The sequence below is a fragment of the Gekko japonicus genome, unplaced genomic scaffold, assembly GCF_001447785.1.
Source record: "Gekko japonicus isolate JY-2015 unplaced genomic scaffold, Gekko_japonicus_V1.1 scaffold782, whole genome shotgun sequence".
In the NCBI taxonomy this organism is placed as follows: Eukaryota; Metazoa; Chordata; class Lepidosauria; order Squamata; family Gekkonidae; genus Gekko; species Gekko japonicus.
Genome location: NW_015161973.1, coordinates 755,604 through 776,944, shown reverse-complemented (window position 1 = coordinate 776,944; position 21,341 = coordinate 755,604). Strand labels below are relative to the sequence as shown.

At 43.2% G+C, this 21,341-nt stretch overlaps 1 protein-coding gene across 1 annotated transcript; it reads right to left on the bottom strand.

Moving 5' to 3' along the window:
* Positions 1–1,858: 1,858 nt before the first annotated feature.
* PDCL3 (phosducin like 3) lies at positions 1,859–20,954 on the bottom strand. Its single transcript, XM_015429707.1, has 6 exons — positions 20,825–20,954; positions 16,572–16,704; positions 8,832–8,922; positions 5,077–5,220; positions 4,284–4,492; positions 1,859–3,058 (listed from the first exon to the last, which is right to left on the bottom strand). Exons 1-6 carry the CDS (start codon positions 20,828–20,830, stop codon positions 2,913–2,915), a joined length of 729 nt encoding a protein of 242 aa, XP_015285193.1. The 5' UTR covers positions 20,831–20,954; the 3' UTR covers positions 1,859–2,912.
* Positions 20,955–21,341: the final 387 nt, after the last annotated feature.

The following is a 21,341-nucleotide window of genomic DNA, read 5'->3' as shown; positions in this document are numbered from 1 at the left end:
TATAGCCTGTATATATCTCTGTATATATTCACCTTTATAACTATATAAACTCTCTGTGCACCTTCATAGCTGGTCAGTCTCCTGCTTCTTATTTACAATACCCAATAAGTCTTTCAACTCATTCTGGAGAGATCAGCAAGGGCTTGATCTAGCAGCAAGAGCATAGTTACGTCCATTCATTCAACAGGATATTGCAAAGAAAATGCTCCACTGTCTCCCAAAGTTAACGGGGCTTAATATTTAACTTTGGCTAAAACCATTTAACCCCCCTCCACTGACCCCCACTCTGTACAACTGCAAAACAGCTTTATAAATTTAGGATGTTGATTTAGATATTACACAAAACTTGGCATTGTCTCAGTGACAATGTTAACTGTTTTTATTTGCAATAACTATTAAAGCAACAAGACTGTTGACTTGGCTGGCCACTTGCTTGGCTTCCTCTGTGCCACAAGGTTAAACTGATCTCATTATCTGTATCCTGTAGAGAGATAATTTGTACTAAAAGCCTCTAAGGTGGTCAAATGTGATTGGCAAGAGAAGAAAATGGGGACAATATGATGAAAAACAGCTTTTCTGCACAGATGCAAAAGCTAAGAAGCAGGGAGGACAGGGAAATGCAGTCTGCCCAAGCCTCTCGCAGCACAGCCAGACACTATTGTCAATTCACACAGATTACAGTCCTGATTCAGGTGGGTAGCCTTGCAGATTGCAGTCTTGTTTAGCTTTTATGTTAAATCAAACATTTGTGTCTTCATTTTCCCTAGGCATTTTATATAACTATCTACCTTTACGAGTTAAGAAAAATACCAGAATTTTTTCCCTGTCTACCATGTAGAAAACATAACAGTAAATTGAAAAAGTGTGTTTCGGAGTTCCACAGCCGCAACTCAACCTTGTGCACGTATGAAACAGCAGTATGATGATCCTCTTAAAGCGGGAAATGGTGCTTGCAGTGAGGGCAACCAAAACCACACTGAAGAAGCACTCCCTGTATGTATCTGAAAGGAAGACGACCCTGAATGTAAGGTGACCCCCCCTCCAAAAGCTATACACAGTAAACATTTCATTACTGAACATATTTTGCATACAATATAAGATGACCCCCCCTTTATGTCTTGACAGCATACCTGTGGAAAACCCCCCACAAATGGTCTTCCTTTAAGTTCATACAGTAACTCTTTGCCCGCCTGACACTTCTCCAGTTTAAAACATTTCTTCAGCAGTACCCCACTGCCACAAGGCTTCAATTCAGTGTATATATTCATAACACAAATTTTCTCTTTAAATATGATTATTACTTTTTGCAAATATATTTTGAAAAGGGCAGGTTGCCTAAAATGTGTCGCTGACAACACTTGGCCTTTGCATACCAACCATTTCTACAAGTTGAAAAAAAATTACATTCTGACACCATACAAAAATTACCCGAGTTTAAATGGGAAAATATATCAGTGGTGAATGGTACACTTTTAAATAGCTGGGTTACATTGCAACAAAGTTTTATTAGGTAGCACAACCCTTCCTAGATATTTGCTCCCATGTATATGGCACATAAATCTAGTTATTTCAATGATGCTGTTGCAACATGCACGTGTGTTTCTATTTGGACATTTAAAATTGGGATACTTTCCATATTTGGTTTTAAAATATAAAATATACATTGGCTTTTGGAGTTAAGGAAAGTTTCACATTGTGGGAAATAGCATGTAGTTGGGGGGAATATATTACCTCTGATTATGGGTAGATTGCAAGTTTGAATGCTTATTCATATAAACATAATTGCATGTACCAAGAAAGCTAGCATGTCAAAAAGAAGGGTTCTCACCTAGCTGACTTGGTGCAAGGTCTTTTTAAAAAATGATTCTCTCACTTGCTGTTTGAAGTGGTCCAGTCCAGAAAAAAATTCTGCCTGTTTGAACTGGCTACTGACTCTAAACATGGCCACTATCAACAACAACAACAACCCCCACACACACACAAAGCTGAAGATCCACCGTATTGCATATTTTTATTACAATTTAGGAGAACCTAAAATATGGTTGTAGCTGTCATGAGTTAGCTACTTAGACTTCAAAATAGCTTTTTATTGCTTGACTCTCTGTTCTTGGTGGGGGAGACACTGTCATAAATTGATCCATTTATCAAAATAAAAGTACAGTGAAAAAACATTGCTATTTTAAAATATCTTTAAGTGGAGCCTCAAGAAAAGATTGATATCCTACGTTTCCATTAGACAGTAATTAACTTCCTAATCTTTCAGAATTATAGACATATTTGGTAATCCTGAATACATACGCTTTCGCTATAATTCAGAGATCATGGCAGCAATATTAGAGTTCCAGAGCTGGAGATGGATAATCAAGTATTTTCAGTACTCAGTAGATTCCTTTAAAAATTAGTCATGATTTGAAAATTGTGTCTCAGTTTAAGGCCTGCTTCCCAACTGCAGCTAAGTGGCTAACCTGTCAAGGTCATAAACTTGTTTTTAAATACAAACAAAAAGGACCATGCACAACAGCTGTTAAAATTATTATGGTGCAGCTGTGTACGTGTGTCTGACTGTATGGAGAAGGAAAGAATGCAATACCACTAAGCAGCACCAGCCTGTCAAGAAGCTATTAGGGTCAAATCACTACTGGAACTGACTCCCATAGAGAGGGTGTCCAGAACTAATGCTTCCCATTTCCTCCATCAGATTGTATCATGGATTGAATAATACTACTTTCCGTGACTCACTCCCCTGCAGACTTACACACAACCAAAATTACTTATTTTAAAAGGGGGGGGGAAATGCTACAAATTGAATTTAGGCTGCAACCCTGTGCGTTCTTAGTTGCAAGTCCCACAGAATTAATTGGACCTCCTCCTGAGTAAGCATGGATTGGGCAGTTTGTCACATACAGGAAGTCTCAGTCATCTTCTGGGTCACTTTCTTCTCTCCTTGTTGGAACAGAGCATTTAATTGAGGTCATCAGCTGGTCCTGGATCTGCTTCCTGGGGTTTTCCTCCAGGTCTGTCTTGATGGCACCTGACTCAGATATCTTCCACTCCAATTCTAAATGCAAGAGAGAAGAAATAATGCATTTATGAGGTCTTGGGGAAAAGTGGGAAGGAGGGAAGTGTCACAATGTTCTTGCTCTTTTGGATGTACATGCATCCATCTGCTCTCTTCCATTCCCCTTTGACTAAGTTCCACACAGCCTTTTTGAAAATGTAGATGTGCTAATTGCCTGTGCACTCCAGCTGCTCAGAGTACTTGAGATGGGCAGAAGCGAGTTCAGCTTTATACTTCTGCTGACAGGGGAGGCAGAAGAGTAGTTGTTTTTCCAGACTATAAAAGACACATAAGGAAACATTTGGAACTGTGCAGAGGCCTTAAAGACATGTACGTCCCACTTCACATTGCTCCTTGCTTATTTCTTCACTGTGCAAAGCCAGGAACACTTCCCACCTAGCAGCGGGCTTTTATTACAAAGGCTCAAATTGGCTTCCACCCCAGACACAGAAGAAAGTCAATGCTGCACGTTAATCAGATGTTTCACGGTTGGCACTGCCGGCAATCTAATCATCCAAATGCATTTATCTACGCTCACAAGGACAAGATTGCCATGATTCTCACCTTCTTCAACCAAGTCTTAGGAAAGCTGCCTTGTTCATAAGATTGAATAAAGCAATCCACAGAGTGTGTGGCTTGTAGGACTTGGTTGTGAAGGGGGGGAAGGGAGACAAAAGAATCAAACCAAGTGAGCAGTATTAGGTGACTCTCCATTCACCTAATTTTCCATGGACCTTGTATCGATCATTTGGATATGTACTGAAGATACAGCAGAAGGAAGAGAAATGCTTTGAGACCCAATAATCTCAAGAATCCAAAATTTTGCCCATCTGAATAATGTAACTGTTAGTTTTACAAATGTCCTCTACAAAGATAGCCCCTGTGAAGAAAAAAGTAAATGCACAGGGGAAATAGATTGGTGCAGTGTTTGCAGCAATTCTGGGCCTTTGGCATGACCTAAGGAATGGAGAGCCAGTGCAGTGTAGTGCTTAGTGTCAGACTAGGATCCGGGAAATCCAGGTTCAAATCCCCACTCATGCCACGGAAGCTTGCTGGGTGATCTTGGGCCAGTCACACACTCTTAGCCTAACCAACCTCACAGGGTTGTTGTGAAGATAAAATGGAGGAGAGGAGAATGATGTAATGATGGGTCCCCATTGGGGTGAAGGGTGGGCTATAAATAAAGTAAATAAATAAATAAATAATAAAACAGAGAGCCATCTACCATCTCTGGTCAGGTTCATCCCTCCAAACACCAGAGGTCCAATAAACTGGGCCTTGATATCCCCTTCAAGGTAGACGAAGATTGTGGGGAGATTTCTGTCAGGGTAGTTGGGTATGCAAGTTGTAGAGATGGCTTTGACAAACTTGACCTCAGGGAACTTCTTTGCAAGTCCGTTTAAATGTTGATTTATCAAGGCACAGAGAGGAATGCTTTATAAAGAAGAAAAAAGATATCACTACAAGAGTCATGCCCTCTATGAATCAGCTTAGAAATGCTACTTTGCAAAAAATAATATGTAAAATACTCCTGTAAAGACTGTCGGGATACCACATGCCTGTACCACCAGCCTCGCAAATACATTACTGGAAACGCTGCAACTGTTTGGTTGATTAATCAAACTGATTAAGATCCTTCTGATTAACTGAAAAGTTTATCCAAAATAACTAGTTAACATGTTTTTTTAAAAATAAAAAAGAAACTATGAAACACACTGAAATGTCCTGTTATAGATGAAAAGTGGTGACTGCTGCTAAAGTATACATGCTAAAGAATACATGCACAATCTAAAAGCAAAGAATGGTAAAAAAAATATCAAAATTATTATGTTATTCATAGCTAAGTTACCTATTGGTTAAAGCACATGCAGTTAATCATCCAAGAGCTGCTAAAAAGAAACCTAGCTATTTTCAGAAAAATGCAATGACTTATAATCTTACACACTGAAGAGCTCAAATAACACTGATTTGCTACAGAAAAAAAATGCTACTTGAAATATTTTGCAATGCTTGCTTACCCTTGCTTGTAAAGGTGCAATATCACCCATATATCCTTGCTAGCTTTAGTAATTTCTTGGACATAATCCTGTCCTGAGATCTCTAGAAGTTCCCCAAATTTTTTCGTTAATTGAGATGCTTTCCATTCAGCTATCCTTTGCTGCCTGAACCATAGGAAGGAGTAAAAAATAAAGCACATATAAGAACAACACGGGTACAATACTAGGTGTGCTATTTTAAACCAAAGTCACTGCCAAAAACAAACATCCTGAACATACAGCTGTACAAAGCTACATTAATATACCCTGCAAAAAGTAGGTCACCATCTTTTCTATTGAAAATGGAAGCACCAAGGATGAAAGAATGACTTGCCTGAGGACAGTTAATGACTGCATGGCAGAGGAAAGATTTGAACCAAGGACTTCCCAGTTCATAGGTCTAAGCCACACCATGCCACACTGTGTCTCCACTTGTTAAAAAAGAATCAACAACAGAGACAAAGGAAGATCTGGGGGTTTTTTTGAAACCCCCAAAGGGGTATTTTTATTATTTTTCATAGACTATTAACTACAACGAAAAATATAGGGAGGGGGGACTACATCTAAGGATAAAGAAAGATACCCACACTAACTAAAAACCCAAGAGTAGGAGATCTTTTCCATGTTAATATAACTGTTAGTAAGACAAGTGTTAGTGATACAATATACTTGTGAAGTTCTTGTTTAACACATCTTCTACATTAGTAAGTTAATCTTTCTGAGAGTACTTCTTGAGCATCTTCTTTACTTCAAAGAGCAATTTACAGAGTCCTTCTGCCCTTACTTCGGTTTTTTATCCCTAAAGTCATATACAGTTTTCGTTGCTCCCGCACCAGCTTCCCCCACAGAGTCCTCGTCCGTTCCCGAAGTAGCAGAGTCACTTGACTTGGATTCTTCATCTTTAAGTTCTTCTTCCGGCCCAAGCTGACGTCTCAAAAATTCCTTAGCTTTAAAGATGGAGTCAATCTTCTCTCTTTTGCTGTTAACTTTAAAAATTACACTTTCAGGAATCGCCCACCTGTACTAAATTCCATTAGTTTGAAGAAATGAGATCAGTTCCTTGTAACCTCTTTTGATGGATTTCAAATGGGATATCCTTTAAATTCTTTATGATTGTGTTCCCAATTTTCAGTGGATTTGCCGAAGTTGCCTTTAATACCGCATCTCTGGTCTGTCTTCTTGCAAATCTCACCACAATCTTTCCAGGCAGGTTATTTCTCCTAATATAATTGGAGTATTCCCGATAGGCAGCCTCCATGTCTTTTACTATTTCATCCACTGATATACCTGTTACTGGAGCGATGATCTCTCCCAGAGTCTTCTTTAGATCTTCTTTTTTCCTTTTCAGGCACCCCCTGAAATCTGAGAGTCATGTTAGCTTTTTCCATTTGAAACTGTAACACACGAGTTTCCTGTAGTTTTTGTACTGTTTCCACATCCGTCACTCTTTTCTTCATCTTCTTATTTGCAATATCCATCTCTGTAATTTTTACAGTTGCATGTCCACTTTCTTCTCCGTTTCTGCCAGCTGGCGCTGCTGCAGAGCGAAATTTTGGTTCAGTGTGGCCAATTGCTGGTTAATACCACCGACGAGTTGCTCCAGTACTGGCTTCAGCATATCCACTAGCAACTTCATGACGTCTGCTCCCTCTTCTAGTCTTGGGCTCTGACTGCCTGGTTTCGGTTTTAACTTTCCTTGGGAAGCCGCCATATTTCACTTTGTTTACACTTCCAAACTGCTATGCCAGGACCCGAAAGACTTGTCGTTCCACTATCGGTACTCAAGTAAGTCTCTCAGAAAAGAATCCGCTGTTTGCTTCCCCCCTTCCCCCTTCGCTACGTTAGTCCATTCACGCACTTAGTTTTATTTCGAACTCACGTTCATTGTTGATCATATCTTGACCCCGCTCTCTTCATATGCTATTCCGCTCGATCTCCTGCGCTTGTCCAGGTTAGATTGGCTTGTACCCTAAGGTCACCCAGCCGGCTGGACCATCGGGGCAGGGCGGAGGGAAGCCTCTATTCTCCGGCATCCAGCCATCGAAGAGGCTAACCCCCAAAGGCCCCTTGCCTGGAACCCTTCACAAGGGCTCCGTGGGGGTGCCACTTGAGGTGGCACCCCTCCAAGCCGAGGGTGCGCTAGTTGCCTCCTCAGACATTGAGGAGAGCAACTGCCCCATCGCCGATCCACCCACCGGAAGTCAGAAGATCTGATTTTTCATTAAAATGGGGCAAAATAAGACACAAGCTGGGTGCACAGTGGAAAAAAAACACTTGCAAAGAAAGCATGCACCACTGTGTGTGTAATCTTACACAACCCTACAGTGTCAGAACCATCTTATTTAGAGCAAAGCTCCTCAAAGGAATTTCGCTAGCACAGGCAAGTCAAAGAAACCCTTGCCCCTTTTGAAAAATGTGGAAAATTCTTTCAGATGTGGAGCTCAAACTATCTGTGCTGGCATAGCCAAAAGTTTTAAACCTGCCATCTGGTAATCTTAACTGACTGATTTGGAAGCAAAGTCCATTGAAGTGAAAGGGTACAACATCCCAAAGAAATTTAGGAATCTTGCTGACATTTTAGATACCATTACGAAGTATCAGATCTGCTTTCAGACTCTGCTGGATAAAGGTTTATTCAGTAGTGAAAGTCTCTACCAGGGTGTTTTCTTGAACTACAGACAAGGAAAAGCAGGGAATTTTGCGGGAAAAACAGCTACTAAAACTTGCCAAAAACAACCCTTTTATTCCTACTAACAATATTCATTTTGTTCTCGAAGGCTTTCACGGCCAGAATTCATTAGTTGTATTTTCCAGGCTGTATGGCCATGGACTACAATGCCAAGACCACGGCCATACAGCCTAGAAAATCTACAACAACTAATATTCATTTTGTATGTGTATATTTTGTACATGTTGAGTATACATACTCAATTTTGGATGTGAACCTCAACTAATAGAATTTCTGACACTAACTATGCCAGAGTTTTCTGCTAATGAAATGGCATGACATCAATAATTATTAAAGGACCACAATTGTCACCGAGTGACAATTTTGTGTAACTTTTAGGCTTGGCATCCTCTGGCAAAAACTAGGGAGCCTGATTTAAAGTATGATTTTTAAATTATATAGTCAAATTCACCACATCACAGTTAAGGCTTTATTGTTTTTTTTACAACTGGAAGATACTACCCAATTAGATTGGTAACATCTCATTCATTCAACATTCCTCTTCTAAGTATTTCTTTACAACAGTGGTCAGGAACCTTTTATTATTTTTAAGAAAACTATCATCAGGGCAAGGGATCAACAAAAAGCCAGTATAAGGAAGTCTGTTTGTATAACTTACAATACAACTCAATATTACTGATAACTGTAATATTGATTAACATACAGTTTTCTGCAGCCCAAATCCTGACAGCTGGGGAGGCTTTTATCACGAAATGGCACACACAAAATCTCACAATAAGTAATAACTATACAGAACGGCACCCTGCATGATTATTTCAGTGCACTGGCATATATCTATGAATGCTGCAGAAAAATGTTCCGAGGACTGCACATAAACGTTAAATTGTTGTTATCTGCATTTTATGAGCAACAGTGACTAACTATATTATACTTGTATCTTACACACAGAGTAACCCTTTTAATGTCAATTAGCCCAGCTAATATTAGGATTAAGTCCTCATATTGAGGTGTCCAACTGTCCATAAAATGTTTTGCAGAATGCTCTTACCTGTACATTTCAATAGCATGTTCATCTTCCTCATTGAACTCATCTTCATTGTCTTCTAGTTCCTCTAGGGTCATATCCTCATAGGTTTTCACTGAAGTACGAGAAACAGAAGATCAAAGAAAAATGACAACTTTTGGAACAAAATTCCAATCTACTTGATAGCTTAATTAATTAATTATAAACAATCCTTTGTTTACCTAATTCTAAACAAGAAGCTGTGAAGAGCAGTAAATGGTTAACGCTATAACCTAGCTTGAGAACCTTGAGTGACAGGGTATTCAAATGGAATTCTTCAGTTGAGAGAGTCAGTTAAGAGTGGCAGTTAAGAACTGGGAAGGAAGGCTAAGGGTGTGAGAGGATCAAGACGGATCCCCATTCAAGTCTGAGGGAAACAGCACCTAGAAAATTTTATTTATTTATATATTTACTTCCAATTTATACCCCCCTTGCCGGTACAAACTGGCTCAAGGCGGCTTACATAAGATAAAATACAATAAGATCAATAAATACCATAAAATTCATAATAAAACAATTGCATAAAGTGCTAGTACAAACAGTGCAAACAGATGGCGGTGGTTTCCTATACATGATCCAGTAAGAAAAGACCATCCGACGTTATAACAGGGCTGTGGCATGTTTGACTTACGATGGTACATTCATCAGTGGCAGCTCCTAATTGAGGGCCTGGTGGAAGAGCTCCATTTTACAGGCCCTGAGGAACTGTAAAAGGTCCCGCAGGGCCCTGATGTCCTCCGGGAGCTCATTCCACCAGTGTGGAGCCGCCACTGAAAAAGCCCTGGCCCTCATTATGGCCAGTCTGGCATCTTTTGGGCCAGGGAGACACAGGCGATTTTGCGACCCTGACCTCAGTGCTCTCTGGGGCTCATGTGGGGAAAGGCGGTCCCTCAGGTAGGCAGGCCCCCAACCATATAGGGCTTTAAAGGTCAAAACCAGCACCTTGAAACGAATCCGGTATGCTATTGGCAGCCACTGCAATGCCTTCAGCACAGGCTGGATGTGATCTTGTGTAGAGAGCCCCATCAGCAGCCTGGCTGCCGCATTTTGCACCAGCTGCAGCTTCTGGATTTGAGACAAGGGCAGCCCCATGTAGAGAGTGTTGCAGCAGTCTAATCTTGAGGTGACCGTAGCATGGATCACTGTTGCCAGGTCATTGCGTTCAAGGAAGGGAACCAACTGCCTTATCAGCCACAGATGGTAAAAGGCTGACTTGGCAGTGGCTGCTACCTGGGCCTCCATTGTTAAGGAGGCATCCAGGACCACTCCCAAACTCCTGACCCTCGGCACTGGCACCAAAGGCACCCTATCAAAGGTCGGTAGTGGGATCTCTACTCCTAAACCGCTCCAACTCAGGCACAGGACCTCTGTCTTTGTTAGATTCAATTTCAATCGGCTCAGTCTAAGCCAGCCCACCACATCCTGAAGTACCTTCTTCAGGTCATTTGGGGTAGAGTCGGACTGACCTCCCAACAACAGATATAGCTGGGTGCCACCTGCGTATTGATGGCACCCTAGCCTATGCCTCTGGGCAATCTGGGCGAGGGGGCGCATGTAGATGTTAAATAACATCGGGGATAACACCGCCCCTTGAGGGACCCCATACACCAGCGGGTACCTCTTGGACGTCTGTTCCCCTACCGCCACCCTCTGTCCCCAACCTTGGAGAAAGGAGACGAGCGACTTCTGGTCTATGGCGGTGCGCGAAGCAGTCGGACCTCCCGAGGGTGAAGCTGCGCACAGGCAGAAAGGAGGAGGGGCGATACCCCAGGGGTCTGGCGAAAGACTCCTGGCCAAGGGACTTTTGAGAGGTCGCCTCTTCACCAGTGCGATGCTGGGGAATTGAGGCGCTTCTCCGTCCCCATGGTCCCTCTGCCGAGTGTCCGTAAGGAACCAGTGACGCTGACTGGGACAAGCGCAGGAGATCGAGCAGCTAAAAACGAAAGCAAACCGAGGTCGGATGACCGAGTATGAACATGAGTCGGATTAGAGCGATTTCGTTAAAGAAGAAAGCTCCCCCACCCCACAGACTAGAGAGTAAAGTGAGTGGGGGAGGGGCCCCTCCCATGCGCATAAACTCACAAGTGAGATCGGGGGGGGAGCGGAAGTGAAAGGGGTAAAAACTGTTGGAAAGACTTACCAAAGGCGTTACGAGCGTATGAGCGCATATTCAGAGACTTTTAAAAGTTTAGCAAAAGTAAACAATTGAAAAAGATGGCGGGGAAGAGGACAGAGAAGGAGAAACTTTCAAAAACAAAACCAGCTGAGAGTTCAAAACCGGAAGGAACCACCGAGTTGGCTAAAACGATGGCAGAGTCCCTGCGCCCCCTGCTGGAGCAGATGACTAACCTCAAGGAGCAGCTGTCAAAAATGAATCAATGTATCACCACTCAGCAAACACAACTCAATGAGACTCTTAAAATCATGGATCAAACAGCTGAGAAGGTGAAGAGGTTGACGCCACTACTCAAAAGGTGAAGAAAAAGGTGCAAAAATGGGGGGAAAGCAAATTTCAACAGAAGAACAGCTTTTGCAAATACAAATGGAGAAGGCAAACCTGGACCTTTGCTTCCAGGGTGTTCCAGAGAGCAGAGGAGAGAATCTGAAGCAAATGATGAGTGAAGCACTGGCCCCAGTGACAGATTAGAAGGCAGACTATCTTATGAGCGAAATGGATGTGGTCTACAGGTCCTACTCCATATACATAAAGAAGAAGAATCTGCCTGGGGAAATTGTAATGAGATTCTTGAAGAGACACGTGAAGGATTGCATCCTAAGAGCGACGGCGGGGACACCTTTGAAAATTGGGGACAGTACTATTTGGATTCTGAAAGACATTCCATTTGAAATAAGACAACGGAGAAAGAAATACAAAGATTTAATTCTTTTTCTTCAAACGAATGCAATCAGTTACAGGTGGTTATACCCAGAAGGCGTAACCTTCAAACTTCAGGAAAAAAAAGAAAAGATTGACTCTGTTTCCAAAGCACGGGACTTTTTGAGAATCCAGCTGGGTGAGCCAGAGGAGGTGGATAAAGAGGAAAAGGACAGTAAGTCCAGCGGCGAGCTGGACTCAGGGTCTTCTGGAGAGGACTGTCTGAGAAGGGGGCAGCGGCTCCTAAAAGTCCTTATAAACTGCGGAAGAGACAAGATAAGAAAAAATGAGGGTTGAAGGACTCTGAATGGTGCCTCTGATAAATACTGTTCTGTTCTTTTTTAATATGGAGATGCTGAGGGTTTTTTTCATAACAGTTAAATTTAAGATTTAAAAGTCATAAAAGCATGTCTGAATAAGTTCATCAAACGTAGCATTTTAAGAATTGGCATTGTATGCAAGCTAATTTGAGGATCTCCTCTCTTGGGTTTTTAGTTAGTAGTGGTTATCTTTCCTTTCTCCCTTAAATGTAGTACCCCTCCCTTTTTCATTATAGTTTGTAGTCTATATAGAAAATGCAATTAAAAAATCCCCTCTGGGGGGCCAAAAAAAAAAAAGAGAGAGAAAGGAGACGAGCCATTGTAAGGCAAGCCCCTGAATCCCATTGTCGGCGAGGCTCTGGATCAGCAACTGATGGTTGACCGTGTCAAACGCCGCCGACAGGTCCAACAACAACAGTGCCGCCGTACCACCTCAATCCAGGGTGTGTGATCCCTATCCAGTGGTTAAGAAGGGAAACTGGAATTTCTTTGAATGTTCCTGCCTACACCAACTTAAGTGTCTGTGAGATAAAGAAGCTTATGTTTGTGTATTTTATGTTTGACAGAGACTGTCAAGGAATCTCTCTCCTCAAGTTTTAAAGACCTGTCTGAATAACAGGAACAGTTGCTTGTTTGTGACAAATTATCTGGCATTTATTTGTACACATAGTTACTTCACTCCTGTTGTCTGTTCACTTCATAAATCCAACATCTGATTCCAACCTGACCATTTCCCCTCAAAGTTAAATAAAACAGCTTGTTATTTTTGAACCACAATTTTTCGTCTCTCCCCTCAGTTCCCCAGGCTGGGTCAGCATATATCTAAACACATTCAAATGACTAGGTGGGATACTAGAAAAACAGAAAAGAAAAAATAGGGGCTGCTCAGCCAGAAAGAAGATAAAGGGAAACCCTGTGAGAGTGGGCAAACTGGTCAATTACAGCCAATGTACCTTAAAGGCAGCAGCAGGCTTATTTTCCTCATGTACCCTGCTTTGTGCGGAGGTGTAAAGCAGAGACACATATTTGTAAACAGCCTGCAGAGATGCATCAGGGAACCCCAACCATTGTTGGGTCTCAGGCTGGAGACCACTCTGCTCCACACCATAAGTTGCTCACTGTTGCAAGCTCTAGGGTCAATGTAGCAAATATACTTGCTTCAGAAAAAATATTAATTAGTTCCAAGTTAATCATAATTTCAGCTCAAAGCACAATTTTCATAGCATTCAGAATTATTCACCACATCATTAACTCTGCTCCCACAGCTTACATCACAGGAGCATTTGTTAAAAATCTTTTCATTGTATTGGAGCATACCCCTTGGAGTACACTAATTGCCTGCTATATTTTACGCCATTTAGAAAAGTAACTGATGATTGCAGACTAAAATAAGAATCACCTGAGTAGGAGCTGCAAACTTGCAAAAAACTATCAGAAGAGGATCAAAGACATCTCTCCTGAAATAGCCTTTTCTTCAGTGATGGCACCTCAAGGCAGCTTCAGTACTTCCCCTAAGACCTGTAAGGTACCTCAGATAATGCAAGGGGAGCATTCAGGCACCATACAGACCTAATCCAGAGCATCTCTCCCTTATATATAATTGAGTAAGATGCAGCGTAAGACTGAGCGGAGACAAAATGCGCTCTGTCAGTCATTGGTCGGCCAGCTGCCGCTCAAGGCTGCTGCCATGCCATTGGCTGGGAGGCGAACGCTGCGTGCGAATTTCCCTCCCCCACCCACCCACCCAGTTGGAGTGCGGCGGCAATTCCTTCCCCCCCCCAACTGACGGGACCACCCACCCACCCAACCTTTCTAGGTGCTCGTTGTCTCCATCCACAACGGACTTTGCTTCCTAGTACTATTATAATTGTCATTAGTTTTTTTTTCTCATTAGGCCTTCCTGAACTATTTCAAGGACCAGGACAGGCTAGAGATGTAAAATTCCCAGAACTTTTGAGCTGGGGGGGGGAGGGGTGTTTTGTTTGTGGAACTGAAATTCTAAAAAAAAAATATTGCAATATATTTAATAATTAATTCCTTTCAAACCTAAGACTATTTGAGTGATTTAGCAATATAAAAATAATCATTTCTAACTTTGCATATACAATGGAATTGGGCATATTTGTGAAACACAAAAAGTACAAATATATCCATTTTCTATGAGAAAAATACCAAGCAAACTCAATACTTGAGAGTTGAAAACTGCTGTACCCTGTGTTTCCATAGCCACATGTATCTTTAATTTTTCCCCTCAGGGAGACAGGAAAAAATAAAAGTTGAAGGCAGAAAACAAATTCTGGAGTAAGGAAGAGAAAGTGTATTATTTGGACAGAAAGTCCCTCATGCACAATAAGTAAAACTGTCGATGTGTTTGGATATTAAGCTGAACTTTATAACATTGAACACACTGAACTCTTTAATAATGCAGTATCATTAAACACATTATAGAATATTAATAGATGGTAAAATTATTTAGATTTAAACTTTAAAAGTTCTTGTTGCATGTGTCTTATAGTATAAGATTTTTAAAAAGTGCTTCCTAAAATGTCCCAATTTTTTCAATGGGAAAATTGAGAAAGTCCTCAGACTTTTTCATGCTGCATATCTGTAAGACGTTTTGCTCACTCAAAAAGAGAAAATATTTCATAGTTTTTTACGTACATCCCCAAATCTTCCAATTCAAAACTGGGGGGGGGGGCAGAATGGGGGAAAAAAAGGTTTCCCCCAGTTTTTTCAGTTCCCTCCCCACAAGCCTTCACATTTATAGCATAGGCCACATGAGAACATCAAGTACATTTCCTTTAACAAACACAATAACGTCCAGCATAAAAGTGTACCTCTCTGTCCTTAGTACAGTAGCACTTGAGCAAGAGCAAAAAAAATTCACAATGCCCCCAAAAAGGTAACAAAAAACGATGGGTTTAAAAGACACATACCAACTCACAGCAATAATAATTGTGTGACTCAGTGGAATTGTTTAATGCCATGTGCCATCTTATACACCACTACTAGGCTGGCAGTCCATTAAAGATGAACTGATAGTCCATATCTCGACCTATGTCCATTGACTGCCCATTCCAGAGGATAAAATCCAAGCCCAAATACTTTGAGCTTTTCCAGGCAGTTCACCACAGTCTGACCATTTTCTAGAAGGGTGTACTGGATGCCTTTCTTAGTGTCCCTGCTGCTCAGGCATAATGTTCTCCAAGAACGACTCTTGATACTCTTCATAACTGAGAGCAAGAAAAGCCCATTCTTGTCAGTAAGCCAAATCCCCAAATGCAATACTTACACAAGTCCCACTGAGGTAAATGTATTCACATAACTGAAGCTGTACAATTTAACATTACTGTTAACTGTCATGGTTAATTTATAATCCACAAAATTTCTGCAGCCCAAACTCTTGTTACAAGTTCTTTCTACAGAAAATGTCACATACGAGGTTTCCAAGTAAATATAATGAATATACACACAGGAGCACTCTGCACAATTGCTTTACTGCGCTGGTATAAATCTGTGCGTAGTTTGCTCTTTGAATACCGACAGCTGTTCACTTCTGTCACTCCTCTTTCTGTAAAGCTGTTCACTTTCTGTCACTCCCGCCTACCCAGCAGTTTGAAAGCTTAGCAAGTAGATAAATGGGTACCTGCCTTAGGTGCAGGGGGGCACCCGCCTTCCGGCGTTGGGGCGGCGAGGAGGAGTGGAGCAGTGGTGCCGGCGGCGGCAACAACGGCGGCGGAGCAATCCGATGAAAGAACATGGCGGAGATTTAACATCAAGCAGCAATCGTTCCAGGCGGGGATTGGCCCTGAGACGCGACAACGTGGCGTCGCTGCATGGCCGGAGCCAATTGGACAGAGGCCAGCGCAGGAAGTCATCGCACAGTCGCAGACTATGGGAGCTTCCCCAGAAGGAGCCGCTGCGGAGCCCACTGAGACAAGATTCCGCCATAAGGAAAAAGAACACACACGCTGGCGGGGTGCCTGGTAGGCACCCACCTCCCTATATATATACCGTATTTTCCGGCGTATAAGACGACTGGGCATATAAGACGACCCCCAACTTTTCCAGGTAAAATATAGAGTTTGGGATATACTTGCCCAGATACTGTATTTACCGGCGTATAAGACGACCCCCCCATTTCTGAGAAGATTTCCCTGGGGTAAAAAGTAGTCTTATACACCAGAAAATACAGTATACATTGTATGTGGCCCTAGTTAGGAAATGTAATATGTAAACAGCTCAGAGCCTCCGGGATTGAGCGGTATAGAAATTGAAAGTATAAATAAAATTAAATAAATAAATAAATAAATCATCTCTAAGAAGCCCTGTAGTCCTCTAAGTACCTTTGCTTGCCATTCCCCTCACAGAGTGGTTATTCCAGCATCCCACTTATTCTTCCAGCATCCCATAACTTAAAGATTTCCTTTTCTTTCTTTTTTTAAAGAGCCATGTGTGGCCCTAGAACTATAGGCTGTAAACCACTGGATTACCGGGGAGGGGGGGGGGGGTCCATGCCGTTTAGCTTACCTATTGACTGCTGCTGTAGGATCTGCTGCTCCCTTTCCTCTTCTGCTTGCCTCTGTTCTTCTAGCTTCTCTTTTGAAGGAAGAATACCCTTTTTACGCAGGATGTCATTCCACTCCGTGTCTTCATTAGGGTCCTAGAACAATCAGAGTTATAAAAGATGAATACCGTCAAACTCCATGCACACAACATAGCTCTGCAACCTCAAGATCAGGCTACTGAACTTGAGATTTGGCACTGTCCTTACCTATTTGAAAGTGCTAGCCGTCCATGAACGTGGCAGTCTTGCTTTGGGCAAGTCTGGGGTGCCAGAAGCCCTTCTTTCCCATAATCCAACATCAGCTCAGACTTTCCATTGTGTCACTAGCACTATTCATAAGGTACATTTTTATCTGCAAAGCCCTTTAACAGAACAAGTCCAATTAACCGAGACGACTAACTTCCCTGCTATTACCTGCATAGCCCAGGCTAGCCCCATCTCATCAGATCTCGAAAGGTAAGCAGGGTCAGCCCTGGCTACTATTTGGATGGGAGTCCTCCAAGGAAATATCAGAGGCGTGACATGGAGGGCAGGCAATGGCAAATCACCTCGGAATGTCTCTTGCCTTGAAAACGCCACAGAGTCACCGTAAGTCAGCTGTGACTTGACAGCACCACCACTTAACTCCCCTAAATTCCATTGCAGTCTTCTGAGAGCAACACCTCACATTTGCTATCCACACGCACAATCAATCTAAAAGCTGCATCGCAGTCCTTGAAGATTCAAGGACTGAGAGCCAGTTTGGTGTAATGGTTAGGACTGGCAGGACTCTAATCTGGAGAACCAGGTATGATTCCCCACTCCTCCACATGTAGCCAGCTGGGTGACCTTGGGTCAGTCACAGTTCTCTCAGAGCTGTTCTCTCAAGAGCAGTTCTCTCAGAACTCTCTGAACCCCACCTACCTCACAGGGTGTCTGTTGTGGGGAGAGGAAGGGAAGGAGATTGTAAGCTGCTCTGAGACACCTTCGGGTAGTGAAGAGTGGAGCATAAAATCATTTTGACATGAATAAGGTTAAAGCCGTGTATGTGTTTGTGTGTATAGGCAAGGGCTTCAGCATTTGGTTAGTTCACTATAACTACTGATTTTAAATGTTTCTATTGTGTTTTGAAATGTTATTGCATTCGTAGAAAATTATGTAACCTGCCCTGAGCCCGCTTGCTGGATGGGCAGAATATAAATGCGAAAAATAAATAAATAATAAATACTTTGCTATATATGTGACTTTTTAGACAATTCTCGTCTGGCTTCAGGTTTCAAGATGGTGACTAGAAATCTAACATTAACCTACTGATTGACAGCTTAACCCAGACACCTGGAATTTTCTACACTGCACATTATGAAAGTGGCAGGCAGAAGGCAAGCCACAGGTGGACCTACAGCTAGATTAATCTCTGCTGCAACATGAGGTCCTTTTGAACATGGGATGCTTTTTGTTTTCAGGATGCCTAGGTGACAACTTTGCATTATGTGAATCAGTGCAATTCTATACTTGACTTACACCTGATTGGACAAGGAAGACTTCTACCAAACCCCCTTTCATTGGAGAAGCCTAAATAATACACCAGTGACAGGATTCTATGCTGGCCATTGTGCCAGTGTAACTATGATCAGCAGACCACCACCAGTATATGGTCAGTATTGGATGGGTGGGACATAATCAGAATCCTACAGTCTTTCACAGGTCAGTCCTGCCAGTGGGCATAATGTAACAGTACATCAAAAAACAAATGGTATAAAGTTAAAATATTCTCAATATAGTCCACCGACAGCTCCATCTTCTTCGTCTGTGGCTTCACAACCAGTGTTCCCTCTAAGCTGAGTTAGTGTGAGCTAGCTCACAGTTTTTTAGCCTCCAGCTCACACATTTTTATCTTAGTTCAGGAAGGATGGCCCCAGAGCAAACTAACTTATGCAGTAGCCAAATCACTCGCTCACAATTTTAATGCCAGTGGCTCACAGAGTGGAATTTTTGCTCACAAGACTCCACAGCTTAGAGGGAACATTGTAACACACTGAAAAGACCAGTAATTATGGCACACCACCAATACCCTGTCAGGGCACACGCATCCCAGACCACACAGCATATGTATTGGCAAGGGGCTACATCAAGCTGCTCCCATATCTACAAAATGAATCCATATTTTTTTTCTTCCTGTCTTCACCTGTATCCCTTTGGTTAGCTATCAGAGGTTTTGTTTCTTCTCTGTATGGCTTACATGAACATCAGTCTGCAATCTGCTCAACCGGTGGGTGGCAATGGACACAGGAGCTGTGCCTATCATGGTCACTACATTCTCTCCCATTTAATATCACTTTGCTAATTATTTGCAGAGAACTGAATGGTGTCAAACTGTCACACTGACATTTCAACGGTGGCTGCTAGCATCTCAGGGCCATAGGATCACTCTGTCCATTGCACGGCCATAGCTGATCCATGCTGGCACCCTGAAATAACCACCTATTGTGCTAAGCGACTGATCCATCCTGACAGCTTGTGCAGTGCAGCTGAGTCTTACATCTGTGATGCTGCATTTCTAAAAACCTTTATCTGTGAATTCTTCCAAACCACTACCACTTGACCTCAGGCCCCATGAGAAATGCACAGATCCTAATGTAGGGTGGAGGTAATTCCCACACCAGTCTACAAAACACAAGATTATATTGTCATAGATGATCCATCTTTACCGGTCTCCACCTGTGTTCCCTCTAAGCTGAGTTAGTGTGAGCTAGCTCACAGTTTTTTAGCCTCCGGCTCACACATTTTTGTCTTAGCTCAGGAAGGATGGCCCCAGAGCAAACTAATTTATGCTGTAGCCAAATCACTCACAATTTTAATGCCAGTAGCTCACGAAGTAGAATTTCTGCTCACAAGACTCCACAGCTTAGAGGGAGCACTGGTCTCCACCCTCCCACCTAAGGATAACAACCTTAAGTAGGGATGCTAGCCTGCAGGTGGGACCCGGGGATCCCCTGGAATTACAGCTCATCTCCAGACTACAGATACCAGTTCCCCTGGAGAAAACGGATGCATTGGAGGATGGACTCTGTGGCACAGTACCCCACTAAGGTCGTGTCCTCCCCAGGCTAAATCCCCAGGAATTTCCCAACTTAGATCTGGCAACCCTACCCCCCATCTCCTGCCAGTGGGGCGTCTGGCAACCTAAACATCCTCCTTATCAACTCACCCCCACAAAACCAGAGATTAAAAACACTAGAATACACCCCATTCACAACAAGGGACATAACACCTCACAGCTTCCTCCCTCATCTGTAACAGGGCCAACACCGGTCAGTTTCTTTCTTCCCTTCTGGCACCAAAAATACCAGTAATGCCTTTTAATAGGGTTGCCATCTTTTGAAAAGCAAAAAAGATGACAGACTTCCTGACTGACTACTGATCACGATGACAAATTTCATTTTGAATACCCGTACCATTTCAGCTGTGAGAATGGCTACTAACTAGGAACAGTCCTAGCCTTCCGATCCCAAAAGAGGGCATTTTCATTAGTTTTTTAAAAAGGCAGACCCCCCCCCCCCAAAAAAAAAGAACATCTGGTAAACTCCCTTCTTTTGGGGGGGGGGAATCTGAAGGATGTGGGCTCTCCTGCGTTTGGAAGATACACACTCCTGCTTTTGTTTTTACTCTTTGTGGAAGAAAAGGAGGGGAGGGGAGGGGAGGAACATCAGTCTTGCCGCCCAATCACTGCAGCGGTAATACATAGGCCTTCCTATGAACGGCTGTCTAAACAGACAGGAAGTATCAGTCGAAGCGCTTTCTTTTGTGTCACACTCGCTACCCAAGCAGCGAGAAATGCCACCACCCTCCGGAGCACCCTCAGCAAGAAAGAGAGTAACGCTGAGAAGCTTTTCTCCCGACAGAAAGGAGGGGGCGGTCACGTGAAACTCGGTAGCCCAACACCCGGGAAGCAAAAAGCGTGCCGGCCACGGCCACCTTCCGGATTGTGGGACTGCAACGGGGTGGTCCCGCTGTATTTCTGCACTGAGCGGCCCAGGCGCCGAGGCTACCAGTCCAGCGAAAGTGCCCACGCTACCCTCCGGTTTTTTTGCCCTCTTCAGGCCCACTAAACTGATCACAGCAGCTGGGGAACCCACCCACCAGGCCAGGCAGCTTCTTCTCGGACATTCTCTCATGCAGAGAGTCCCCCCGAGGCACAAAGTGCCGTCAGCCACCAGGTGGTCGCCGCTTAGCTCACCTGCATGTTGGCGCGTAAATCTTCCCGCCGGCGCTGCCTAAACGGCAAAGAGTGGCGCCGAAGACTCCCGACCGCACCGCGAGGAACGCCGGCCTCGGCGCCTCCCAGGGAGCAGAACCCGTGCAACGCACAAGAGCTCGACACGCCTCCCTCCTCCCTGAGTTGGCCTTATTAGGGCTGATCCGGGGACTTTCCTCATTTGGCAGCAGGCGGGGGGGGGGGGGGGTCCAAGCTGTGGGCCGGCTGTGTGCGGATATTAGGGAGTGTAAAGGGTGGTGGTGGTAATGAAATCAGCATTTTAATATTTGCTAAACGTAACACTAGCAACCCGTTCCCCCGAGAATCCCCACATGCACTTCTCAGATATCATAAGGGGCATCCGTGCGCTGTGATAGTGCCATTTTGGAAACGGGGTGGGGAGGACTGTAAATGTTACAGATGCAGAGACATGCTCGTGGCATTTTCAGAGGGAAGATGCGGAATCACCTTAGCAGCTTGTATATAACCTCTGCATTCC